Source organism: Ammospiza nelsoni, chromosome 5, assembly GCF_027579445.1.
Source record: "Ammospiza nelsoni isolate bAmmNel1 chromosome 5, bAmmNel1.pri, whole genome shotgun sequence".
In the NCBI taxonomy this organism is placed as follows: domain Eukaryota; kingdom Metazoa; phylum Chordata; class Aves; order Passeriformes; family Passerellidae; genus Ammospiza; species Ammospiza nelsoni.
This window is the reverse complement of record NC_080637.1, coordinates 69,975,999-70,001,251: the sequence shown is the minus strand read 5'-3', so window position 1 is coordinate 70,001,251 and position 25,253 is coordinate 69,975,999. Positions and strand designations below refer to the sequence as shown.

General features: G+C 43.4%; 1 protein-coding gene across 1 annotated transcript in view; it reads right to left on the bottom strand.

Moving 5' to 3' along the window:
- CACNA1C (calcium voltage-gated channel subunit alpha1 C) overlaps nt 1–25,253 on the bottom strand; it is a 409,783-nt gene that overhangs the window by 34,706 nt on the left and 349,824 nt on the right. The window contains exon 31 of the mRNA XM_059471692.1: nt 18,686–18,769. Within this exon, the coding sequence (XP_059327675.1) occupies nt 18,686–18,769 (84 nt within the window). The remainder of the gene's footprint in view (nt 1–18,685; nt 18,770–25,253) is intronic.

Below are 25,253 nucleotides of genomic sequence, written 5' to 3'. Positions count from 1 at the left end.
GCAAACCCATAACATCCCAGGGCTAAAGCAACACTTTCTGTTTGTATATTCCCATTCCCTTTCACACAGTTCTGGGTTGGGAGAGTCTAACTGGCTCTTGGCAGACCTGCAACACCCAGCACCAGCTGTGAATGTGGGTTGGTGCAGCTAATTAGCTCACTCTGCCTTTACCCACCTCACAGTAGAGCCCTAGGCACTCAGTGGATCTGTTTTTGGAGGCCAGGCTGAGCTGAGACCAGCCCTGGCCACACCTGGAAGAGTCAAATTGCTGCAGACACTCTGCTTGATATTACTTGATTAACCTCTGGGGCCATTTCCAATACTGAGAGCAATTCTAAAATATACCCAAGGCTGCAAGTATCCTTAGGTGTAAGAAGCAGAATTGTAAATTAAATGAAACTGTCTTTATTAGGAGTCCTTCAGTTCAATAGTAACATAATCCTTCAGGCCTAACCTCTACCATGTGCCAAACCAGTCTGCTACTTTAGCAAAGTGGGAATTGATGTGTTTCTGCCAGTGTCAGAATTCCCCTCTAGTGCCATGGAGGTCTCCTGCAGCATGCTCCTGCTCTCCAAGCGTGCTGCAGTAATCAAACTGGCATTGTATTACCTAAAAAAACCCCTGTAGTTTGGATGCACAGCCTAGTTTGGTGATATGGGCAGATAAGAACAATTAAAAACCCAAGGTACACCAGCTCATTTAATAATTTGGGTTAACTCATTGGTTTGGTAGTGTCAGCTTTCATTGCTTTCATCCTCCTCTTTCACATGTTTGCTCTTGTGTTTTCAGATCACATACAGGCAAAAGTTGGCTTGAATACCAAATGAAGCAGCAGTGCCCATAGAGACATTTCTTACAGGTCAGACATAGATTTTGATTTTGTGTTGCTAGGCAAACATCTTTCCAGCAAAGTCCCATCCCCCTTCCTCTTTCTAGTTCTGCAAATCACCTTTTCTCACAGTGGAAGGACCCTTATTCTGCTGCTTGCTGCTTCTACCTGGTAGAAGGTACAAATGTCCTTCAAAATAACTGAAAATTTTCTGGATTCTCCATCCTTCCTGGCTGATGGTGTTTGTGCATCTGTGACTGACAGGCTGAAGAAGCCTCTTGAGGTGCTGTGGGATATTGTGCTTTCACTGTCATTTCTTCTTCTATTCCCTGAGCTAACTGGGCTGTGTTTTAAGTTGTGGTCAAAAATGAACCAAATTATATCACTGCCTGTGGTAGAGGCTCAAAAGCAGCACAGGGAAGGTTCTGCTGATGCTGGCAGGTGGGATTTGTACAAACTGTGGCACTGTGGGCTGAGGTTCCTGCTGTGCTTGTGTGAGTTCATGAGGGGGAAATCAACCCCCACCTTTGGGTTCCTGAATACATTTTTGGATATCCCCAAAGGTTTCAGAAGGGAGACAAGTCCTACAAGCTGTGCCAAAGGGGCACCCCATGGACCTGAGCACAGGAATCTGAGAATCCATTACTGGAACTTTCCAGTGTGGCCATTCCGAGCCCTAAAGCTGAGAGAGCTACTGCTAGATTATCCAAGAATCTTCAGCCTTGCCAGTGATGTGGAATGCAAATTTTAGGCAAGGACTGGCACCTGAGAATGCAGTGGTCACATCAGTTCCCAGGGATGGAGGCATGGTGACAAGTAATTAAAGCCAGTGTCTGTCGCCCATCTGAAGTGGACAGGATTTCATTTCTACAAATCTCAGAACAATGTGGAAAAACAAACCCTCATCTGTTTGATGTCTCTGGAAGAGCTTTTGGAGAAGCTACACCACTGAGCAGAAAGCACTCTTGGCTGTGTTCCCTGCTGCTGCATGGGGGTTTAACCTGCAAAGGAACTTCAAGACAAGACTTCTGTCCTGCCCTTCTCTGGGGCATAAGTAACATGAACATACTGAATGGGAAAGGGCCACAGCAGGGACATCAGTCTGAGGTGATGTTCTGAGCAGTTTCTCTCACAGAGAAAAGGGATCTGAAGGATAAATCACAAGTACAAGGTCATATTTAGAGTGATACAGAAGGGAACCTGCAGGCTGACTGGGAAAAGAAATATCTGAGGCAGGATGCACCTGTGTAAAGACACTCAGGGGGATGAGTGCAATGAGAACTGTTTGGGTAATTTTTTTCTTTCTTTTTATGCCACTATATTTGAAAAGGCAACAGAAATGTCAAGAAGCAGAAGAGTCCAAGAAAAAGAGAAGGTTCTAGAAGCCCAAGTAAAATTCAGTAGGATAAAGACTGAGTGATCCCTGCAACATGTCTGAAAACCTCCTCAGAATATTGTTGCCTGCATACATCTCATTCATATTCAGAGTGTACTAGAACACCAGCTTTTTAGGCAGATAAATTGCTGCAAACCTGTGAGCATTCTTAGAGCCCCTACAGGCACAAAAGAGGAAGTCAAAGCTTGTGCCCATCATGAAGTCAGGATCCCAGGTAAGGAAGTCTCTGGGAAAGAAGCCAGCTTTATTCAGTGGAGAGATTCTTAAAATCTCAGAGGCCACAGCACTGGATAAGGGAGCTGTGTTCCTGGTAATCCTGCTCTGCCTGGGTCGGGGACAGTGAGGTTTACTGGGAACTGCTCGTGAGGAACACAACCCCTCCAGGTCCTGTTGAACCTCCATGATGTCTCACAAATCAAACCTGGTGTCTGAAAAAGTTTCTAATGGGTTGTGCTTTGGAATCTAGGAGAGGATAAAATTTGCACTCCTAAGGAACCATTCTCAATCTTTCAAGAGCAATATGTAACAGAGTAAATATAGTGGGATATTTATACTGTAATGCAATCCATTCTGAAATTCTGAGAAAGGATGATGTGGCTTTTCAGATCTGTAAAGACAGCAGGAAAAATATGAACAAAAAGGCTTTGTATATTCACAGTAGTATCAAAGTTCCCTGAAATATCCATGGCTTAGAATATCTTATAGATAAAGATTTGGAAGAAAACAGGAAAGTGTGTTAATAGGCAGATTCAAATGAAAGATTCAGTAGGAAATTCCAGAGAAGAGATATTAATCCCACCTCATCCTTGTGGAACACTGGAGACAGAGGACCATTTGGGAGGTTTGAGCTCCTTTTGGCTGGCTCGCTGACAACTGTAATGGCTTTGCAGAGAAGCAGCCCCTGGAAATGCCTAAAAGGCAGCTTCATTAGGCCTTTACAGTATGTGTTTAATCCATATAACCATGGAGGCTCCTCCTCTGCTGGGTAAGTGTCAGTAGCTGTTCAGGAGCTGTTGATGACAGGACAGGCAGGCAACATTCCCATTGCTGATGGCAGCAATTCTTTTACACCACAGGACACACTGAAGATGAGTTCAACTCCCTTGAAGCGGATCTAGCCTTTGCTAGGAAGTCCAAACTGATATTTTCCCTGATGTTTGAGGAGCAGAACTTCCTTGCTGATAGCTTTTTACTTTCTACCAACACTTCCATTCATAGGGAGGAATCTCTTTTTCGCAAGAGACAATTCAACCTTTGTATTGTGGAGAGCATTTGAGCAGCTGAATGCACAGTGTTATAATTGCTTCACTGGAGTTGTCTCAGTCAATGCAGAGGTACAGCTGCAGGCTCCCAGTTATGCCTGATAGCCCTAGGTTGGAGGAGATGAGAGGAAATGTGTGTTTGAGATACTGGCACCACAATATGACAGAGTAGCTCCTTATTTCTCAGGAGAATGAGTGGTCAGATGCTTATGCTGCCTTTTGTGACTAGCAATCTGTAATGGCCTTTCTCCACTGAGGAAACTGTGGCTCATGGATGAAGCTTCTAGAAGCCCACTGAGAGCAGCTGGTTGCTGGTGATGGATGTCTGCTAAGATATTTCCTTGATGTTGAATTTCGAGAATGAAAAGTTACCCACGAAGATGCCATATCTGTTGGAAACTTGATATTTGGTCTGTCAGCTTTGTCCCATGAGGAAGGGGGTGACACATGTTCACTTCTTGCTTTTTTCTCCTCCCTGCAGGAAAGGTGCCTCTGAGAACCTGCTCTGCAGAGCTTTCTGAGCAGGCTGAAGTGTTGTATAGTTCCTTTACATTTGTAGGATATCAGCCTTTTTTAGATCAAGGTCTTTAGGTCTCCTCCAAGGGTCCTACTTCAGCCATGCTGCATCTGTGACTTTGGACACAAGATGAAGTGTGGCAAGAGATGTTTTGAGGAAATTAACTCATTAAAGCCATAGGTAAGATGTGGAGGGGAATTAAAAGCACACATTTGGCAATGAGAAACCCCACTGCTCTTCTGGAGATGTTTCCTTCCCATGTGCTGACACTGAGATGGGATCTCCAAGGTTTTGAGTTTCAAGAACAAGAATTTTCCAAAGTATGGGAAAAAAAAAAGAGGTTTAGAAGTTATCTGTGCCATAGAGACATGGTAAAAGAAGACACTCTTGTATTTGTAGTGTCAAAAATCTGAAGTGACCTCAGGAGGCTGAGTTGCACAAGTCTTTGTGGAGAGCTGGAAAAAGTCAGGGCTTCACATCAACCTGACTGCTGGCAGGTAATCTTCTGCCATGGCACTGGGGAGTTACCACAGCCCCCACAGCCCCTTCCAGAGCCATCTGTCTGCCACTGCTGTCTGAGGCTTTAATCACAAGAGCCCTGGAGATAACCCACCAGCCACCAAAAGTCTCTGAGGTTATTATGAGGCCAGGCAGAAATGTATCTGGTACTTCTCTGACAGGGAATACTACTGGATTGCAGATGGCATAATTGTAAATTCCCACAACCTTACAGTGAATTCAAATTATTAGCAGGAAAAAAAAAAAAAAACAAAAAACCAACCAAAAAAAAAAAAAAAAACCAAAAAAACCCCAAAATATTTTCCTCAAGAACAAATCAGAAAAGCTTCTCAAACTGTGCCATCTTCCTTTAAGTAAGGAGGTCTTTGAAAATTTCTGGGAACATTTTGAACAAAGCTAGCCAAAATTCATTTTTTTTTTCCCCTGCAAAAATATTTTCTGTTAGAAGAATGCTGATGCTGAAAGTCAAATGTTCTGTAGACACATGCCAATTCTGAAACAGGCATTTCAGAAATGTAAGGTTGAAATCTCACATTTTGTCCTCACACATTTTAATTTGGTTTACATTTCCATTATAAATCATATATAACTGAGAAAAAAAAATCAATGCCAGATTAAACTGCTTTTACTTTACTTAAGCATATGTCTTGAATCTTGATTATTTCAATAAAAATGATCTTTTACTGCAAGTTTTTCAACTTTAAATTTTCTTTCTATTTTAAAACAGAGAAAAATGTTACAAGGGGCTTTTGGAAACAAAAAAATCGAGCCTCTCTATAGCTGTAATCTGGGTGAAGGACTGGAGGGTTTTTTGATAATTTAATGCATATTAGAAAAGGGCACCATCTTACAGGAAAACTGGGAATTGAGGGATGTGATGCTGCCTTTACTGGGGCAAATAGTGAACACCTTGTGGATTTCCCTGGAAAAAGCTCTGAAGGTGTTCCAGTGCAATATAAAATGCTGATACTCAGCTCTGCAGAGGAGACTGAGCTCTCCTGCAGCAGGGAGTTAAAATTTCATTTGTTGCAAGGAGGGCAACTGGGGAAAATGCAACATCTGCAATGGGGTTTGCCATTACATTTCTGCCTGCATTAACTCATGGAGGCCAAGAAACACCAAGAGTCAGCTCATCCAAATGCAATATATATGCATTTATACTTCACTGATTCCACATGATCTCAGACCTCAGGGGAAGCATTACCATATCCCTGTGCAACAAAAGCCTGTTTTGAATACAGTTAATAAGGGCAAGGTAACTTCTTAAGCAAATGAGTCCTGCAGCTATCAGTTTTTTCCCCTTCATTTCCTATGTATTCTAAGATTTTGAAATTCTGGAGCTTGCTTTTCTAATTAGCTTCTAATATGCAAATCATACAAATTTGAATAGCTTATAAATTAATTTTATATATATCCAAAAATTGTCAGACAGAAGTCTTATGGCTCCAAGTGCTTAAGGTAAATATAAGGAAAGTCAATTGCTTTTATTTGGTTATGCAGATTACCCTAGATTGACAATTAGAGGACAAGTAATGAAAGGGCTGCTTTTTCACACAACTAAAAGCTCTATTTTTTCCCCATGACTTTCAGAAAAGCAGAACAATTGGTAAAGTATATATATGCAAATTATTCTTAATTTTCAGGATGTTTTAATAATCCTTCTCATTAGCTTTGGGAAATCAAGTCTTAGGGTAATCAAGCCTGGGAGGCTCCTGAGAAAGCAGCAGATACTAACCACTATCAGAGATGTAATGCTCATCTTCAGGTGCAGCCACTGGTCTACTCAGAGAGGCAGGTGCAGCTGGCCTGCACTTCATCATTTGAGTTCTGTGGGACAGGCAGCCAGAAGAAGCCCTAGAACATCTGGATGAGAAGGCGCTAAAGATGAATTGAACCATGAAAATAAATGTTCAAAGGCTACATGTGTGCAGGGCCTTTTGTTTTACAGGTGGAGAGACTCTGAGGATCTTCTGTTTGAGTAAGAGAAGAGAGGTTTTGCTGATTTGAATGCCTCTGCCAGCAGCCATGTGTGATAAACTTTTTTTTCATTAAACTTGGCTTTTCATCTGACCAGTTCTTGATTCACAGGGCAATGGCTCCCAAAGGAGATGATCAGTGTGTCCCAGCCCAGAGCAGCCCGAGGGGGATGACCTTGGGATCAGAACAGGCCACTGAGCAAGAGGGAGAGAGAGCAAGATGAGAATTCAGCTTTCCAGCTTTCCTCACTTCTATTACCATCCATGCCAACAGTGTCCTCATTTCTGTTCCTGAGCAGTCCAATGTGCTTCACTGCATTTCCTGAGGCAAAGTTAACATGGCTTTTAAACATCAAACTCAGCAGTGTATTTACCACTGTGCTGGAAAAGGCAGTCTTCTTTTCCTCCACCTCTTTAGAGAGATTTATGTTCTGAATTATATTGTTCATTGCTCTCTTCCCTTTTTTTTTGTTTTCATTGTCTGGGAGGGAAGAGGGAGAGAAACCTGTGGGACAGGTTTTCCAAAAGGAGCACGGCCTGTATCTGGTTTTCATTCCAAGTAACAGATATTTTCAAATCCAGGTTGTCCCATCCCAAACACCCAAATAAATCCATCATCTTGACTTATCTGCAGCAGTGTTGTGAAAGCACAGCTGCTGTGGAGGGCTGCAAGCTGGGAGATGTTCTCTGACACACTTGGCCTGCTCAGGTTCTTGTCTACTAAGACCATGACACCGATTTTGTTGTCAAAATAAAACAGAAGAAAAAGACTCTTCAAAACATCCATGCCAGTCCAAATGACTTTGTTGTGCACTGTGTAAGAACTGATTTTTCCATTTCTTGTGGCATCCCACAGCCTGCCTTGGAAATGAGAATGGCAACAGAGCTTTTCTCTGAGATGAACTCCCTGAGCCACTTTGTGTCCAACACCTTGCAATGCTCCATTGGTGCTGAGAGGGTGAGAGGCATCTACAGGCTTCTTCTTCCCTGCAGACTGGTGATTTATGAGGATTTTGCTGATTGATGAGGAATTAAACAAACTCCCAGAGGCATGTCCTTCTGCTGCCATGGCTGTGTTTGTCTTCTCTGCACTGGATGTTTGAGCACTTCTGCAGATATTTGTTAATTATTTCTGAATTAGCTGATAGGATTTCATGGTGTGGGAAAAGGACAAGGAAGAAGGAAAAATGAAGAACAGAGTGAAACTTGGTGCTCCTTTGGGTCTTTCTGGGGTTTCTCTGGTCAGCCTCAAGCTGAAAGATGGAGGGAGACCTTTGGAATTGGCAGGGTTCCAGAAGCACATGAGTCCAGAAGGAAACTTCAGTAGCTTCTTTGTTGTACTGCACACGTCCTGATTACACTGGGGGTGCCAAGGTTGGAAGGAGCCCTGTGGTCTGCAGCAAAATCCCCACTCCTCAGTACAACTCTGGGGACTGCTGGAGCCAGGGAGACACTGGAGCAGGAGCAGGTTTTCCTGGGGAGGGAGTCAGGTAGGCTACCAGCTGACAGATTCCACATGCAGTGTTGCCAGGACCCATCCTTTGGGAAGCCCAGAGGCTTTGGGACATTGTGAAGATGGATGAGCCATCTTGTGCTTTGGTGAAGGTGCTTAAAGAAACTGCACATGCAGGAGAAAACCAAACCCACCTTGGTTTCAAAGCAATAGGTCTGTGGATTGCAAGAGGCTCTGGATGACTGTAGGTGAACGCTCATCCCCTGTCAGTTTTGTACAATTAATCTTTGCTCAAGGGAGGATATCCAGGGATACCAGCAGCCCAAACAGAGAGATTGTTATGGACCATTTTCACCTGAGATTTGCAGCAGCTAGTGTTTAATTCCCAGTCTGTGTCTTTTCATTGCCTTTTAAATTAGAAAGTTATTTAATGTTGATGCAGAATATTACCTAGGAAAAAACCAGCCTACAGACTCATTGGATTTCTGTATGATATTATGGGATACAATAAAGTCTGTATGTGTCATTCTGGGATTTGAAATGCCAATCACAGGCATTATCAGAAAACATTAGAAGTGGTCATATGGAGACTGGGAATAGATCTTACAAAGCTACTTAGCAACGTTTTCTTGTTCTACACATCTTTCCAAGAATAAATTATTATTGATTTGATGAATTCTTTGGTAAAAAATACCAAGAGTAGGGACTGTTTAGATGATACATAATGCTCACTCTGTGTGATTTACTGTGTTCAAGTATGGTCAAACACTTGAGTCTCAAATTCCCTGTCTCTAAACATCAATTTGTTTTGATGTTTTTCTATTAACAAGTGTTTCTTTACAGCTGAGGCATCTTTGCCTTCATGTCTGTTCATCTTATATAATGATGTCTGGCTTTGGATGAAGAAGATTTTTCTCCCAGCCCCTCAGACAAGGCCCAGCAGGCAGCACTGCTGGCTGGTGTCTCAGAGCTTCAAAGTGGAGCTGGATAGAACAACTGGGGTGCCACCAGCTGGGATGTCCCATTACTCTGCAACAGCAATTAGAGCCAAGTCACATTCTTTGGCCATCAATCAGCTGACCATGAGCTGATTCCAGTCCCCACAGCTTGGTCATCTGGCTGCAGCAGGGAATGGGTTCCATTTAGCAGATTCCCGGGGAGATACATGAAGCTGAAGTGGTTTTGTTGGCATCTTGTGCCAGAGAGTCTCCTCAAAGAACAGATCAGAGAGTGAAGGTAAGAGCACAGCCATTTACAAACCAGATGTCTAAGAAGAAATAATAAAAGAACCACCCCTCTTGTGTTTGCCTGGCTGGTGCATGAGAATGTAGAGGAAGCAAAGCAAGAGCTAAATGAGAGTGCTATATTGACTATATTGGAAAGGGTAGAATTAGTTTATATGTGTTTACCTTTGATTACAAATCTGGGTGAGCAGCAAAGCCCCCACAACTGGATGTGCATTTGATGGGAGGTCTGTACATTTGGGTTTGCAGACTGGTACCATCACCATGCTGAAAGGCTGCCCAGTGCCTTGCACAAAAGGGGAGCAGCTCTTCCCCTGGACTGATGGGATCTGGCTGAGGACAGAGAGGAAAATCTACTGCTAGATAAGATAGAGGGGAACTTCCTACTGCCTTGCTGCAAATGTCTGCTGCCCAAGAGTTCAGCAAAATTGCGACAAAATCACTGGGAAAAAGAAGATGGGGGAGAAGAGCAAGTTAAAGAGGAAAACGAGTAAAAAATGCTTGTGTGTGTTTTCCCTTCTTCCATCACCTCCACTACTTTCATTGCAACTGGCAGTGCAGCCTGGGATAAGTTAGAATTTCTCGATATATGTGCAAGATGGTGCACACAGTGAGGTCTTGTAGCACCAATTCTAAAAGCTCTTGTGATTTGCATGAAGAGCAGGAGCTTTTGCAGCACAACTGAGTGAAATGCAGGGGTTTGTGCCCTCTCTGTTACTGCAGCCTGTGTATGGAGAACAGCGACACTGGAAAATTCCTTAGGCATTCTCAGCAAGGTAGGTCTGAGAAAAAAGAGAATTAAATGCCAGAAACATCTTTCACTGCTTCAGGGAATTGCCTAAGATGGCAGAACCAGCTGGATTTGAACTCACCCAAGCACCTTTTTGACCATCTAACTTAGAGTGCTTAGGGATCGTTAATTAACATTAATATATTTAGAGATGATCTAAGGAATCAAGAGTCAAGAAAAAAGTCAAGCGATTTTCCTGTGGATTCATATAAAGATAAAATCTCTATTAGAGTTCAGGGAAAGTTAAAAGAAACTTCTGCTAGGCAAAAGGAATGATTTATCCTGGCTAGCAAGCCAATGGAAAAAAATAATCAGCTTGGGGTAGCTCTTTTTAATTTGAGTGTTTTAACTAGCTTTGTGGAAAAACACATTGGAATTAAGAGGAAAATGAAATATAACTGTAATATATCACAGATGTTGATGCCAGAATATTGTAGTGGGTTTTTTCTTCGAAGTACTGTGATAGAAAAATGACAAGTAAAATTAAATACTGGTCAGAAAACCTGCACATAGGCTTTTAAAAGAGCTTTTTACACTGAAATGTAAATGCCATATACTTATTTTTACTATTGAACCAACACAGGACAAGGTCTGTGGTTCTTTGTGTTCCAACTATTAGCTTTTACTATTATTATAGCAATAATTTACAGTCACATAAGAAAAGAGAACTTCTGCTCTAAGGGCCCTAAAACCCAGCAAGGTTTTGGGTATGTGCAAGCCTGCTCTAATTAAAAGCACAATTCACTCCTTAGGGCAGCCAGTGAGATGCTGTGGGCCACCATTTAAAACATTTTCACTCAGAAGGACTCCAGACAGGTTTATGCATCAGGTCTTACAGTCATAGGGCTGTCTAACTTTCTTTTTGCTGCTTTCACATTTAGCTTTTAAAAATTTGTTCTCCTGGATTCTTTATCTTTGGTTTCTCCTATTTTAATTAACGAGAATGTGTGTGGTTAAATTTTTCCAGTAAGGCAAATTAATTTTTATGCTACTCTTAAGTCTTCCCTGCATTAAAATACATTCTGATTTTTCCATGGGCCTGGCATAATGTCAGAAGCCAAGTATAACAATTTTGTGGAAATCACAATATTGAGGTACATCCTTAAAATTGGGTGGTATGAAGAGTCTTTCAAAGTGGGAACTACCTGCCTTCTTCTTATGGTGCTAGCACTGCTAGCAACAGCTCAAACACTCTGGTAAACAGAAGAAGGAGTAATTTGCATTTACTGTCCCCTTCTTTTGCAGAAAATACATACTTATTTCTGATTGTCCATATTTCATATAGATTTCCATACAGAAAAAGTTGTGCAGTTACCAAAATCACCTCTTTTAAAGAGCAAATCACATTATGAACTCTGGAAATGCACTCAAAATGCCAACATTTTAAAGGAAAGAGATTAAAATAAAAAAAAAAAAGAGGCCCCATTATTCTGACAAGTATATACATAAATAAAACCAAAAATAACCCTGTTCAAACATGGTTGTGGTTATATAGTCATACAATACTTCTTTCTCACCAATACAGGGTGAAAAACAAGCACTAAAATTGTTGATTAAGCATGGGAAGGATCAAATTCAAATTGATCTAAGCCTAATCTGTGGAATAGTCCAGGGCAGCTCTCCTGATGTTCTTCAAATGCAAAATAAAGCACTTGCCACTGCTACAGCTCACAACCATGCTTCAACATGGTTTCCTACAGCTGGGGCCACCGTGATGTGTTACCTGAATTATTCCAGTGATAAAAACACCACCAGATTAAAACAAAAAAGAGAAAAAAAAAAAGGCAAACTCAATCCACCCTCCCCCCCCATCAATTTTAGCAGCAGTTTTTCCAAAAAGAAAACAAGTCATATACACATACATATACACGCACACAGGGAGAGCTCAGGACTGGAGACACTTCTGGGATGGCAGCAGTAAGGGAGTGACAACACAGGATGTCAAAGAAGCCACTGTGCTTCTCCAGCCCTTTGCTACATAATTTGGAGGCCTCTACTACCCAGATGGCATTTGAGAGGGGGAGAAAGGAGAGTGGGGGGAGATGTTTTCTGCCTCTTTCAGAAGGTTTGGTTAAACGAGCTTGCGAGTTGTGGGAACCGCAAAGATTTGGTGGCGGCAGCTGACGGCCAAAATCTGAGCAGCAAAGGGCGTGGAAGCGGAGAGAACCAGACAGGCAGAGAAAGACAGACAGACAGGCACAGCGACAGAGATGAATGGCAGTCCCAAGTGAGGTGCAGGCTGGGTGCAAGTCGTCCTTCCCGCGATCCTTGCTCCCTTGGAGGGAGGGGTGTGTGCCCACGAGGGCGGCAGGGCCGCGCTGCAGTCCTGGCGCAGGCAGCGCCGCCTGGACGAGGACTGCAGGGCCTCAGCCCTGGTTCTCTGCCTTCAGACACATTGGTTGGGAGTGAAAATGAACTCAGGGGGTTTAGTGTGGCTGGAGAAGGGGAGAGGAAAGTGAGGATGAGAAGGAAGAGAGGCAGGGTGTGGGTTAAAAGGGAGGAGTGCAGGAGAGGGTGAAAGGGAGATTAGGTATAGGCTTTCAGATATTCTAAAGAATGGGAGCAGGAGCTCGTGGCAAATAATATGAAGCCTCTTGACACCAAAAGCAAGATGATTGTAAAAAAAGGCCTCATGCGCCTGGCTTAAACATCAGAAATAAAATAGGCTAAATGAGAAATCACTGCACAAGTCTCCAAGTCTTGGGAGCTCAATGCCTTGGTATTTCTCTGGCCTTACTGCGCCACTACTCAGGATCCAATCAAGCTGCAACCCTCTGCTGACATCTTAACAGAACTTGGAAAACTTTCCAGAAGTGCAAGGTATAAAGTACTCAGCTCTCCTGAACACCTGATGGACAAACATCAAGCCATTACCCATGAGGCTGAGGCAAAAGAGACCTCACCAACAGTTTTTAGGGAAGTAATACACCAAGGTGGGGTTTGTGTTTCCCTAACCTTCACAGGGGGGCTGCTTCCTGAGGCACCCAAGTCCTTTGTCTCCCAGATGTCCACACACAACACTGCACGCCCCTCCTGTCATCTCTCCTATTAAAACCCCACCATTTCCATCTCAAACCACTTGCAATGTTCACTCTTAGGGAAATGTGTGCTACTGCAACAGGAGTGCATTTTATGCACAAAAATATTCCATTCTTTCACAAAAACCCTCAAGTCACCAGTTCCCTCTCCCTGACAGTTCTCATCTTGTAACCACGCTCACCCCCTGGCTCATCACATCTGCTGCATGGCCTTGTGTGGGTACCTGTGGTGGGTAACTCCTCCTCCCCTGAGCCTCCTGCAGGGTTCACAGACACACTCAGACACTGTGCAGCTGTGGCACTGAATGAGCAGGCAGGGTGGCCACCACTCCAGATGGTTTTCTCAGTCATCCTCATGCACCCCAAGCGCAGCTGACAAACACAGAGGCACCTGCACATGCAGACGTGCTCAGAGGCACCAGCAGAAGCCCTCAGAGACAGGCCCACAGACAGGCACAAACCCTCCCTCCCTGACAGCCTTTCCAGACAGACAGATGGAATCAAACACTCAACACCCCCTCTGTCACTGTGCTGCTCTGGAGACACAGGTGCTCCCACCTGGACATGCCCCTGGAGCTCTCACAGGCCATGAACAACCCCCAGAGGCTCCTCCAGCTCCGTGAGCACTGATATGAGCCTTGCTTTGGTGGCAAATGAGGACTGAGCCATGCAGTCCCTTGGTCTGACACTGGCAGGGGGAAGGGTGAAGGAAAAAGGACCCTGTGGACCAAGGCAAAGTCAGTTTTCCTCTCTGACCAAGGGGAAGGAGGTCACATGAACACCTTTCCCAGTGACTCAGGGTCTGTGTTTCTTTCATTACTTTGGGCACTGTGGCACAGCATAAATGGAACTTGATTTTTCCATTTGATACAGAGCAACAAACAATAATGAGAAACTTTCTTAGCCTGGAGGAGGAAGGGACAGCAGGCTGTTAGTCACCTTTACAGCACTCAACTCCGGGCAGTGTCTGCTGACGTGGAAAGGAAGGAAGTGCTACTCTGTGCTTGGAGCTACTTCTGGGATGATACAGTCCCGACCTGCTGGGTTTTGTTCAACTCCTATCAGATTTATTTCCAATTATAATAGACAGTAATAATTTTTACCACCTCAACATTTTCTTCTAAAGGGGTTTTTCAAACTCAAATAACAATACTTTTTTAACATAAGGAATGATAGCAGTCTCCACTGTTGGGAAGACTGAGGTACAGGGATCTAATAAAAGTCCAAGGAGTATAACCCACAGGCCCTACATCCCAGGCTTCATAGATAATACCATTTTTCATCTTACTCCCCAAAAGTCATTCTTTGTCTTGAAGACAGCTGACACATGGTAGAGGTGGTTGGAAGTTCTTTTTTAAGCAAAAGATTAAAAAGTCATTTCTTCCCTCTTTAGTTACTTAAGAAGTGGCACAAGAGTGCCCCAAAAATGAATATTTAAAAAACCTTTTGGGGAAAAAAATATTAAAAAAAAATCTTAATTTTGTGGCTAGAAAGTTAGTTGTACAGCAGTCACTGAGAGGAAAGCTCCAAAAATGCAGCTTCAGAGTGATGCAATTAAAGGTGAATGTGGGAGAAACTGTGCCACCCTGAAGTTTTTAAACCCACCAGATTTTAACCTTCTCTGTGTCCTTTGCACTTCCTCAGTTGTGTCAGATGCCTCTGGGTGTCTGTGGAGCTCCTTGGGAGGGCTTGGGAGATGTTCCCAGGATGCAGGAAGCAAGATGGACTTATTGCTTGACATGATTGGGCTTTTTGCTTGACATAATCCCCACCATGGAGGTGTTTTACGTGAAGGCTTCCTGAAGGACTCCGAAATGCTCAGGGTGGGGCCTACCCTGCAACCCCATGGCTTCCCACTCTTTTGGAATGCACAGCCACGCTAATGAAGTGCTGAGCTGGGCATGCAGGTGCACACTCACCCATGGGCATGCAGGGGAGCATTCCTGCATTCAGGGAATTCCCAGGCACACTCATCCATTACCAGCTCTCACAGTGAGACAGTCACACGAGCTCAGTTACACACACAGCAACCCCCGAATCCACCAACACCAAATACACGTGAAATTCTTGTGCTTGCATTTGCACTCCTTTTCCCCCCACACATGGATTTATGTCTGGACATTCTCCTGTGGGGATTTGTAGCCCATACAGGCATCCAAACACACTTAGGGACATGGAGCACCAGTAATGGAGTGCACACACAAACACCCACCCATGCACACTCACATATATCTTAAGGAAGGTTTTGGTCTGGGAAATTCCTTTTCCAAGAAACAAAAACATATGTCAAAATAAAAAATGAAAGACAAACCAGAACATGGGGAACTGCACAAACAAGAGCAAGCACATAACTACACACACACTGTGGAGGCTGTCAGTCAGTCAGGGCTCTCCTCACAACTACAGCTCTGTGCCTGCTGGGTTTGCTTCCCCTGAGTGCAAACGTGTGCTGAACCTCACACATTTCAGGCTTATGCCAAAGGCTGCAGGTCAAACTGACCTGTGCCAGGAGTGTCCATCTTCCCTTCTGACTGACCACAATGAGAACTGACCCTTCATTCCAAGAGCAGCACCTTCCAACATCCACAAGCACTTTTCATCTTCTAAGGAGTTCAGCAGAAATATTTTACCTGCACCTGACCAATCTAAACATCTCCTATCAGTGGAGCTGGTTGGCCTTTTAGGGTTTATGGTTTCTGTCTTTTTCAGACCCCAGGTCTCTCGGAACAAGACAAGACAGTGTACAGAAACACAGGGCAGGGCTTGCTCAAGCCCACAGACAGCAAGGAAGCAACGAGCCCCCGAGGAGAGGGGAGAAGTGTGTCTGATAAACTGCCTCACACTGCTTGGCAAGATGACAACCGGCCGTCCAAGATGGGCTGCTACTTCCAAAGCCCATTTTCTACAGCTGTAACATATCAAGTGCTGCTAGCAGGGAGGGAATCTGACAGGACAAACCAACATACAAAACATTCTCTTATTCAATAAGGGTTATAAAGTGCAAAGGGATTTCAGAACATTTCAGAACAAACTCAATCCACAGCTGCCGCTTATTTATCAGTGCATCAAAAGGTTGTGCAAGTTTTTAGTAACAAACATTAGAAACTAGTAGCAAAGGAGTTGCCTAGATAAAAAAGAGAAGATTTAAACATGCCAGGTAACAAAAAGATGTGTGCAGAGATCTGCAAAACTGTATAGAAGGAAAGGATTCTTTAGAGGAAACAGAGGGACCATCACACAATGCTCTTCACAGCCCTTACTAAAAGAGTCAGGGCCAACCCTGCTGCCTCCTCACCTGAGACAGCTGCAGGTTGTTTGGACAGAGGCATGCCCTCATTTTTTGTAGGCTTCTGTAACTGAAAACTGGATTCTGGGCCTCACCTGACACGAACTTGAATTGAGACAGAGCCTTGTGGCTGGCAATTAAGCACAGCAGCACGGACAGCCCTGGAGACTGAAGATCACAACAAGCATCAGCAGCATGTCTGTCTCAGCAAGATGCTGAGGATGAATGTGATTTATACTGCTTAAATTTGATGTCTGGGAGCCAGGTGTCTAGACAAACCTAACAAAGCTAGACACTCACCAGTCACCAGTGGGCACCTCCAAATAGCAATTTATTTCCCTGTCACAGATGTGTCCAGGGCGCCTGGGAGGGGAGCATCCCTCACCACTAACAGCAAGAGGTCACCTGGCTGTGACTCTCTTCCTCTCAGACAATGGCAGCGAATGAGGAGATGAATCTGAATTTCTTCAAAAGGACCCGTTGGATTTTTCTGCAGTCTAGGATTTCTGACTATTTATGTACCAAAACAAAAGGATTTCCTTCCTTTCTGCTTAGAAGATTTTTGTATGGATTGAAATACATCAGTCAGGGAAGTCTTATTGATGTTTAACATGATTAATTTCCAGTTAACTGTGCTTATTCCCTACAGTGCCATATACAGTTCTCCCTCTAAGGATGAGAATTGAACTTTTCCACAATCTGAAGGCTATTGCCAGGTTCCCTACTTAGTTTGCTTGTGACAAGTATGGCAGAGAAAAGGTTTTAATCTCACTTTTAAAAATTAACAACTTCAGCCTCATTGTAACATCCCTCTACAAAGTCAGACTAATACTGATATCTACCTAGTAAAAGGGTAACCAAAATTGTTTACAACATTCTGTGGGAAATGTTGTAAGCAACTTTTTGTGTCCAGAAATCAGGACATTTAAGAGATGCAGAATAAAATTTCCTTTCTAGTTAAAAACTATTTTCCATTCTTTCAAAAGACAAGGAAAATAAACTAGTTAAAAAAATTATTCATTCAAAATCAAAATGTTACAGCTTGAATAAATATTCTTGTTTTGGAATTATAGAATAAAAGGAAAAAAAGAAAAAAGTTGAAAAGAAATTAAGCTAGAACTAACATATGAAAATATTTTGTTTGGAAAGTTCCAAGTAAGGCACTTTTATTTTTCAAAATGCTGCCTGATTATTTTTCTCTAAACACAGCAATGAGTGAAAACTATGCTGTCACTTCTCTGCTTGCAATTGGTTGCCTTTACAGTACACAATTCCAAGATGGAATGTTTATTCAAGAGCCACATAATTTTGAAAATTCACGAGTGATTTGCTGTTCTTTAAGATATTTACAGCAATTTTCTTTCAATTTTTCTAGTTTCCTGGCCTTTATAAGTTGCATTTTTCAGTGTAATTTTGTCCATGCTCATAACTCCATCACAGCCTCTCTTTTGGAAATCTGTGTGTTTCCTGCCTGTCCTTTGTCTATTTATCCTATAATTCTATATCCATCTACCTCCAAAAAAGAGACATAGGAAAAGGATTGCCTGGTGTGATTTATTTCCTGCACACCAGATGCTCATTTCAGTCTCCGTGGCTCACTCAGTCCTTCACCTGTCTGCTGAGATGGGCACGAGTGGGGCCAATCAGTGCCAATTGGGCTGGTGCAATTTGAGAGATGGAGCAAATCAGGTTGCAAACAAAAAAAAAAAGGGTTGGAACTCTGGTGCTTTGTTTTCCTTTGGGATTTCTGCTTTATTTTTTTATGTCATCTACCTTTGTTTGTTATTATATTCACATTTGAAACAGAACATTAGGAGCAGATTCCTCTAAACAGAGACACAATTTGGTCTTTATTTCTTTTGGAGGGAGCCTGAGTGGGGAGGCACAGGGAGGATTCCTGTTTTGGTTCCCTCAGTTCCACCTCGAAAGAACTGACCTTTATCTCTCTGTGGGGTGGAGAGTACTGAGCTGCCATGGGAAGCACAGCATAACACTGGGCAGACCAAAGTCCTGTTCGAGCAGCTTCCCATGGCACAAAGAGCTTTTCCACTTACACTCCACGTTTCCCATCACTTTTCCTGCTATACAGTTTAATTCATGCCAGGCGGATTATGGAGGGAAGAAAATGATGCAACAGTCAAAAAGTCCTTTAAGTCGTTCCAAAAAAAAAAATTTAAAACAAAAGAAAACCAAACCAAATAAAATGCAAAAAAAAAAAAAAAAAAAAAAAGAAAATGAAAGAAAAAAGAGCTTTGAAACTAAACAAAAAAAATTCTGAAAAAAAAAAGAAAGGAGGAAGAGGGAAAAAAATAAAAGAACCCGGGAAAGACGAATGTTAGAGCAGGCACGATCATGGACAGACGCCAGCTACTTACGTTCACCTCGGTGATTGCTATATCAACAATGCTACCCACAACAATCAAGGCGTCAAATGTATTCCATGCATCACAGAAATAGTGCTGCATGTGGCAGAGAAGCCAAGGAGAGAGAGAGAGAGAAAGAGGAAAGAAGGAGAGGAAGAAAGAATGAGAGAGAAAGAGAGAGGAAAGAAGGAGGAGGAAGAAAGAATGAGAGAGAGAGAGGAGGGAGAGAAAGAGGGAAAGGGAGAAAAGAGGGGAAAAAAAGTAAAAAAGTAAAATAAAATAAAATGAAAATAAAAACGAAACAAAAGCATGAAAGAGGGAGAGAAGAGGAAAAAAATAAGAAAAGAAAGAGGTTATGTGGGCATATTAAATAGTCTCTTACCACTCTACAGTATTGGTTGCTCAAACCTCTGTAACGTTTCACATGATGGAGGGTATCAACAAAAGCCTGGTTAGTCAGAAAGTTACACTCAAGCATGTCTACCTTTTGGAGGGAAAAAAAGCACACACACCCCAAACTCTGTGCGCTTTCACCAGTCACAGCCTTGGGGCCAGCTATGACAAGTGAAAAAGAAGGAGGCATTTCCCCCCCTCCTTTTTTTTTCCCTGGGAGAAGGAGAAGGACGACGGCAAGTTCAATAAAAGCATGACTAGAGGGAAAAAAACCAGAAAACAAAAAGAGAGAGAAAAAAAGAGAGAAAGAGAGAAGGAACAGCAGAGGAGGAGGAGGTGGTGGTATCCTGGGGAGGGTAGAGTAATACTCACATTAGTTTCACTGAGAATGACGTCTATAATGCTGCCAATTACGATGAGGAAGTCAAAAACATTCCAAGGATCACTAAAGTAACCCTACATAAGGAAGGGGCAGGCAGGATGGGGATTAAAAAGGAATGTTAGACAGACAAAAACAGTTCAAAATTACCATTAGAATTTCTGCCCTGACACCTCAAGGGGTTTTCCTCTTAAGTCTACTTGTTGTGTCTCAAGCTGTAGCCTAGGCCTGGGTTCCCTGCCTCGTGTGAGCAGCCCCTCTCCAGCTCATGGGATTCCAGAGAAGCCACCCCTCCCCTCCAACTCTGAGACAAGGGATGAAGGGAAGTCACACAGATCATTTTGAGCATGGCTGCTGGCAGGAATGGGGCTTGCAGGACCAGTTCCTCCATTCCTGGCAATGCAGCACCATTCCCATTTGACTTAGTGGGGAGAGTACAGGAATAGTGTAACGTGGTTTCTTCAATAAATGGCTCCCCACTGTCACTATCAATCCCTCAGTCCATGTTCCAGCTCTGTGCTGGCACAGGGAATAGCTGGCTGCTGTGCCATGGAGGAGAGGACACAGTCAAGCTGGGGCTGTGCTATCTAAACCTCACCTCTCTCTATACCCAGCCCCAGTCAGTATTATTTCAGTCATTACAGTTTCTTTCAGTAATGCTCTAGGTCCTGTCTCAATGATACAGAGCAGGACTGGTATCTCTGTCACTGAAAGCATTCCTGCACCACAAAATGGAGCTGTGAATGTAGCCTGGCTTGTCCCAGCAGGAAGGGGAAGAACAGGAGCGAAGTCGTCTTTAGCATTGCTCAGAGTCAGACCTGCTGCCCACTCCTGCTAAGGACAGTGCCACAGCAGCACTGTCACCTTGGCTGTCCAGGACAAACGATGGCTGGTCACTTCAGGGGCTGCGCCAAACATCTCACTGTCCTAAGCAGAGCTCAGGAAATGCTAATCAGCACTGCTTACGGCCTTATCCTGAATAATTTTTTGATGGATAGGCTGCAAGGACACAGTACCCTTTTGGAGAAGGTTCTCTTCAGCCTAGGAGATGAACCCCTACGTAAACTTCCTCTACAAGTCAATGTCACAAGCAAAGAAAATTCATCCTGGCTCACTGAGCACCTGCGCCAATCTCCTGCCCTTGTTCTGCAGCCTTCAAAGGAGGCAAACATTCAAAATCCTCCATGCTCCTTTCATGTGTTTGGTTCAGTGAGCATGGGCTAACCTGACCTCCCTGGTTCCCAGCTGCAGCTTGTCTCCTGTGAGACTGAACCCGAGCTGCACTGTGACTGCTATTCTTAGTCCAAGAGTCAGGTCATGGGTAAAGTGTGAGCCTGTGTTCCCAGGCAGCGTTGCAGAAAGAAAAAAGGAGAAAAGAAAAAAAATAATTAAAGACAAGAAAGAAAAAAACTTATCCCAGTACTGGCACTGTACAAAGTCAGGCTTGGGAACCTCAGATTACTGTGGGTTCAACCATCACGAGGAGCAGGCACTGGCAAAAAGTGTCTTTCTATCTGCTGAAACACTGCCTCCATGAGACTTTGAGACTCACATTTATGAACAACATTACTCTTTGGACAGGAAAAAAAAAAGAAAATACGAAGCAGAAAAAGGCACTGCCCAGCTGGTTCCACGCCAGAGCCAGTGAAGGGAGCTGGTACAGTGACTTTAAAATCTTCTCCTCAAAACCAGAATAAAACACTTTCATTCTGCAGCCTGAAATAGGCAACTCTCTTAGCAGATCTACACTGGAAGGAGCAACCATCCCATGGCTACACATTACTACACAATTAGCTACAACAGGGAGGAAGCAAACAGGAGCAAAAGCAAATTCAGAGAATATTATTATTCAGCGTCCAGCCTAGAAATACACAACAAATATTAGAATGGATTCAGCGGTGATGTCCAGCATCATTAACAACCAGATGGACCTGGAATAAAACTGTAATTAGACTTCACCAAGAGGAAGGGGAGGGAGAGAACAGCAGATTAAATTGTAGAGGCAAACGCATTTTGAATAAATAAAGGGTAGACACAGCTCATACAGAGTTACACAAAGTGCCTTTGCAGCCTGATGCGACCTTGGCAGACAGTGCACTTGCAGCATCAAAGCAGAGTAGAAGACAACAGACCCAATCCTCCTGCCCCTGTCCATGGGCATAGTCCTGCAGAAGGCAATGGCAATGCCCACATGCCAAATGAATACGAATGTTCAACAGCATGGTTCTCTTCTATTTCCTCTCAAATCGCACAGTTTAGGAATTAGTAAGAATTTCAGCAGGAATCAAAACTACTTCCAAAAAACTCAAGAGTTTGATTTTGGGCAGCTGCAAGGGTAAAGATCCAAAACGTGTTGTTTAGATGATGACTTTTAATAATTTTCAAATCTCTAGTGACAGACATTTGGTATTTTTACTATGATTGGCATCATACTGCAAAGAATGTTTTTGGTGTAAACAAATTTACAATTTCTTTTTTCTGAGCAGCTTCTTACATAGAGCCCAATAATCATTGCTCTGGTAAAACAGCATTTGCTGTTGATATGTAACCCAGGTGACAAAGTAACATCAAACCCTGTCCTCAGATGACCACCAAAGCCACTCAGTGATTTATTGCTCCCAGTAGGAGTAATACAACCTCACTGGAAGCAATGACACTGCACTGACAGAGCTGGCACATCTCAGGAGGGATTGAAGCCTGGAAAGGAAAGGTCCCTTTTTCATTGCCATCAAAAATAGCAGCTTTGGACCTCTGAGACACCACAGTGTATCTGAAGCCACTCTGCTGACTTCAACAGTGTTGCTCCAAATTTACACTGCAAGTTCCTTCTCCTGGGATGCTCTACTGAGTCTCAGCAGCAAGATCCTTGCTTGAAAGTCATGGCTGGTCTGCTCTGGGATCCCAGGAAGAGCATTATCCCAGTCTGTTATTGTGTGGCTGTAAGGTGACCACAGAGAGCTCTTCTCTTCCTCCTGTGTCTCTCAGATGAGTGATAGAGAGGAACCATGGGTATGAATGAAGTTTTACTCAACCCCACATCCAAAATGCCAGTGTTGGATTAATGAAACACATGGGTTTTAAAACCTTCCTTTCCTCCTCACCTGCTCCCTCTGTGTTTCAAACAGAAGGGTGAAAAACAGGAAGATATTCACAGGAAGAGAGCTCAAGGAAACAGAGAGCACAGATGCTTCATTGGGGTGCAAGGTGATGGAATCCTCCCTTGAAAAGCCACCCACCCTCCCTGGAGACATTTACCTACAAATGGCCCCTGGGACTTTGCTTTGGATCAGACCTCATAACCTGGTCACCAGTTATGAGTGTGCAATGAGAGTGAGCTACACCCCTCCAGGACTTGCCTCTTGTGACCTCAAAGCACCTCTTCAAGCCACATTCCCCACTGGAGTGTACCAGGGTGGCTCATGAAAGATGAACTGAATGAGGGAGGAGCTTTCATTCTAATAAAGAGGTTGTATTTCCAAAATATTTTTTCCCACCAGAAAGTTCTGCATACTTTTCCCAAGAGGGTGGAGGTCTGACTGGAAATGAATTGATGGCACTGTTTGTTTTTGCAGCACAGGAATTTAGAGTGTAATACCATATTTTACCCATAAAGGGAGAGGCTTGACCCTGATTTAGCTATTATTGCATGCCACATAATGGCATCCTCAGGGGTTTACTGGGGAATGGCAGTCACCCTCTCTTGTGGGATGACTTTGGAGATCCGTCCAAGCTTTTGGGGAGAAAAGAGGACAGAGAGAGACCAGGAGGATTGGATTGAGTATTCAGGAAGCATGAAATAGCCCCACCAGTAGAGCACATTTTTTTCCCCATTTTTTTCCCCCCCAAAGGTAGCAAATGATAGTGTATCACCACATGATCAATAAATTCATGAAAGGCTGAGCATAAATATGCAGTAGCTGACTGGAATGGAATCTCATTTGTGTGAGAGGAGCAGACATTTCAAAATGAGCATGCCAATCATTTTTAGGTTTCCTAGTTGCTGAGATTAGCTGTTAAAGAAACTAGGTTTTATTTAGGTCCTAATGGAGGCATTGACATCTCTGGACACCATTTCTTCTACTTTTTCTGAATAAGAGATCCTAAATAGGACATCTAAGAAGCCTCAATAACAACAAGAGGGAAAATTGCCCAAGGGGGTCTATCTGAAGCTCAGAGTCACCTGGAGCCCATAACAAGAATATGTGACAGCTGGAGTTCTGTGCATCCCCAGTGAAGCATAGAAGTCCTCAGGGGTAGGGTGCTGAGTTGGGGTACTGGCTGGATTTTGAGCATCGAGCCCTGTGGGACCTGCAGGGTCACTTTGTGTTAGTTTATGTGCAGTTTTTATCTGCTTAGTCACAGGTTTTCATTTCTGCCTCTTCTGAGGTGGCTGGCAAAATTTAACAAACCTTTCTGAGAAAAAAGTCTCTAAAGATGAAGAGCACAGCAATGTCAAGGCTGTTCACTGGGTGGGATCTGAGTGTAGGTGGGATGGTCCCCAGTGGAAGGTGATGCTACAGAAGGAAAAAAGGGAAGGACATGCACGCAGGTTTGTATTTATGAATACAGGAATGAAGCATCAAGGAGGAGAAAGTGAGACACAGAGATAACTGCACAGCTTAAAAAGAGGGCAAACTGCAGGATGACCTTGCTACTACTTCTCTGAAATAAGCCTGCATGCTAAAACAACAAAAGGAAGCATCAAGTCTAAATCAGCTGAAGAGAGTACATAGAAAGGAGAGAAAGGGGCTGATACCCTGATACTCAGTGGGATATCTTAGTGAAAATTTCCTTCTGATTGTAAAGGGCAAAGCAGACTTTGCTGGGGATTTGTAAAATGAGATGAACTGCTAGTCTGGCTGATATTTAGTTAATACAAGGACTCGTTTTTGAAAATGCTGCAGGCTTTTTAGAGCTGTGAGAGTCAGTTCTTAGACTTCATTAAAAGAGGTTTTCCCTGAAAGTACTTTTGCAAAAGGGACAGGATTGAGTCAAAGGACATTTACACAGTTCCACAGCTCTTGGCACATGCTCTCACAGCGGATTTGGGGGATTCATGTGTGTCCTGGACAATCTTACAAAGCTACAATAGCTCCTGACACGGACCAGAGATGTGTGTCAGATGCAAATTCTGTTGTGCTGCGATACCATTTAGCCATAACAGCAATCAGGGAAATTACCAGAATGTTAATAGAGAAGGAATCAAGTGGAGGATGCAGCTGCTTGGAGTTCCTGACAGGCTGCAGGAAAACAGCATCTATTTGCATACTATCTATCAACTCTCATCCACTGATGGATTAATTCTGAGACAGAGTCCCTGCAGTTCACCTACCAGTCACTGTAATGAGTCACTGCTGCAGGGAATTAAACAAGGCTCCCTTCTACTCCCTCAAATCTTTCCTAAGACAGGCAAAGAAAAGAGGAGCATTTCATCCCTCCAGAGTGTTCTGGTGAGTTCTGAAGGAGCCTCATGACTCTTTGCTTATTCCATAAGAAAACAAGACCAACTTATAGCCCAAGATGGACACTCAAAAATGTTGATGTTTCCCTTTATCCTCCCTCACTTGTTTCATGCTCTCTCCCACAATGAGGGCACCTGTGAAAGCAGACAGGTGTCCCTTGAGGTCTGAGGGCTTGCTTGGCCATCCTGAACACTCTCATTGACAGAAACAAAAGAGCTGGAGGATGTGAATGGCTCTGTGATCTGGAAAAAGACCTCAGATGTTTATTTCTATGTTGCTGGAAGAAAACTGAGGTACCTCATTACTGACCACTTTGAAGTGGACACTTTCTGATTATGGTTTCAGA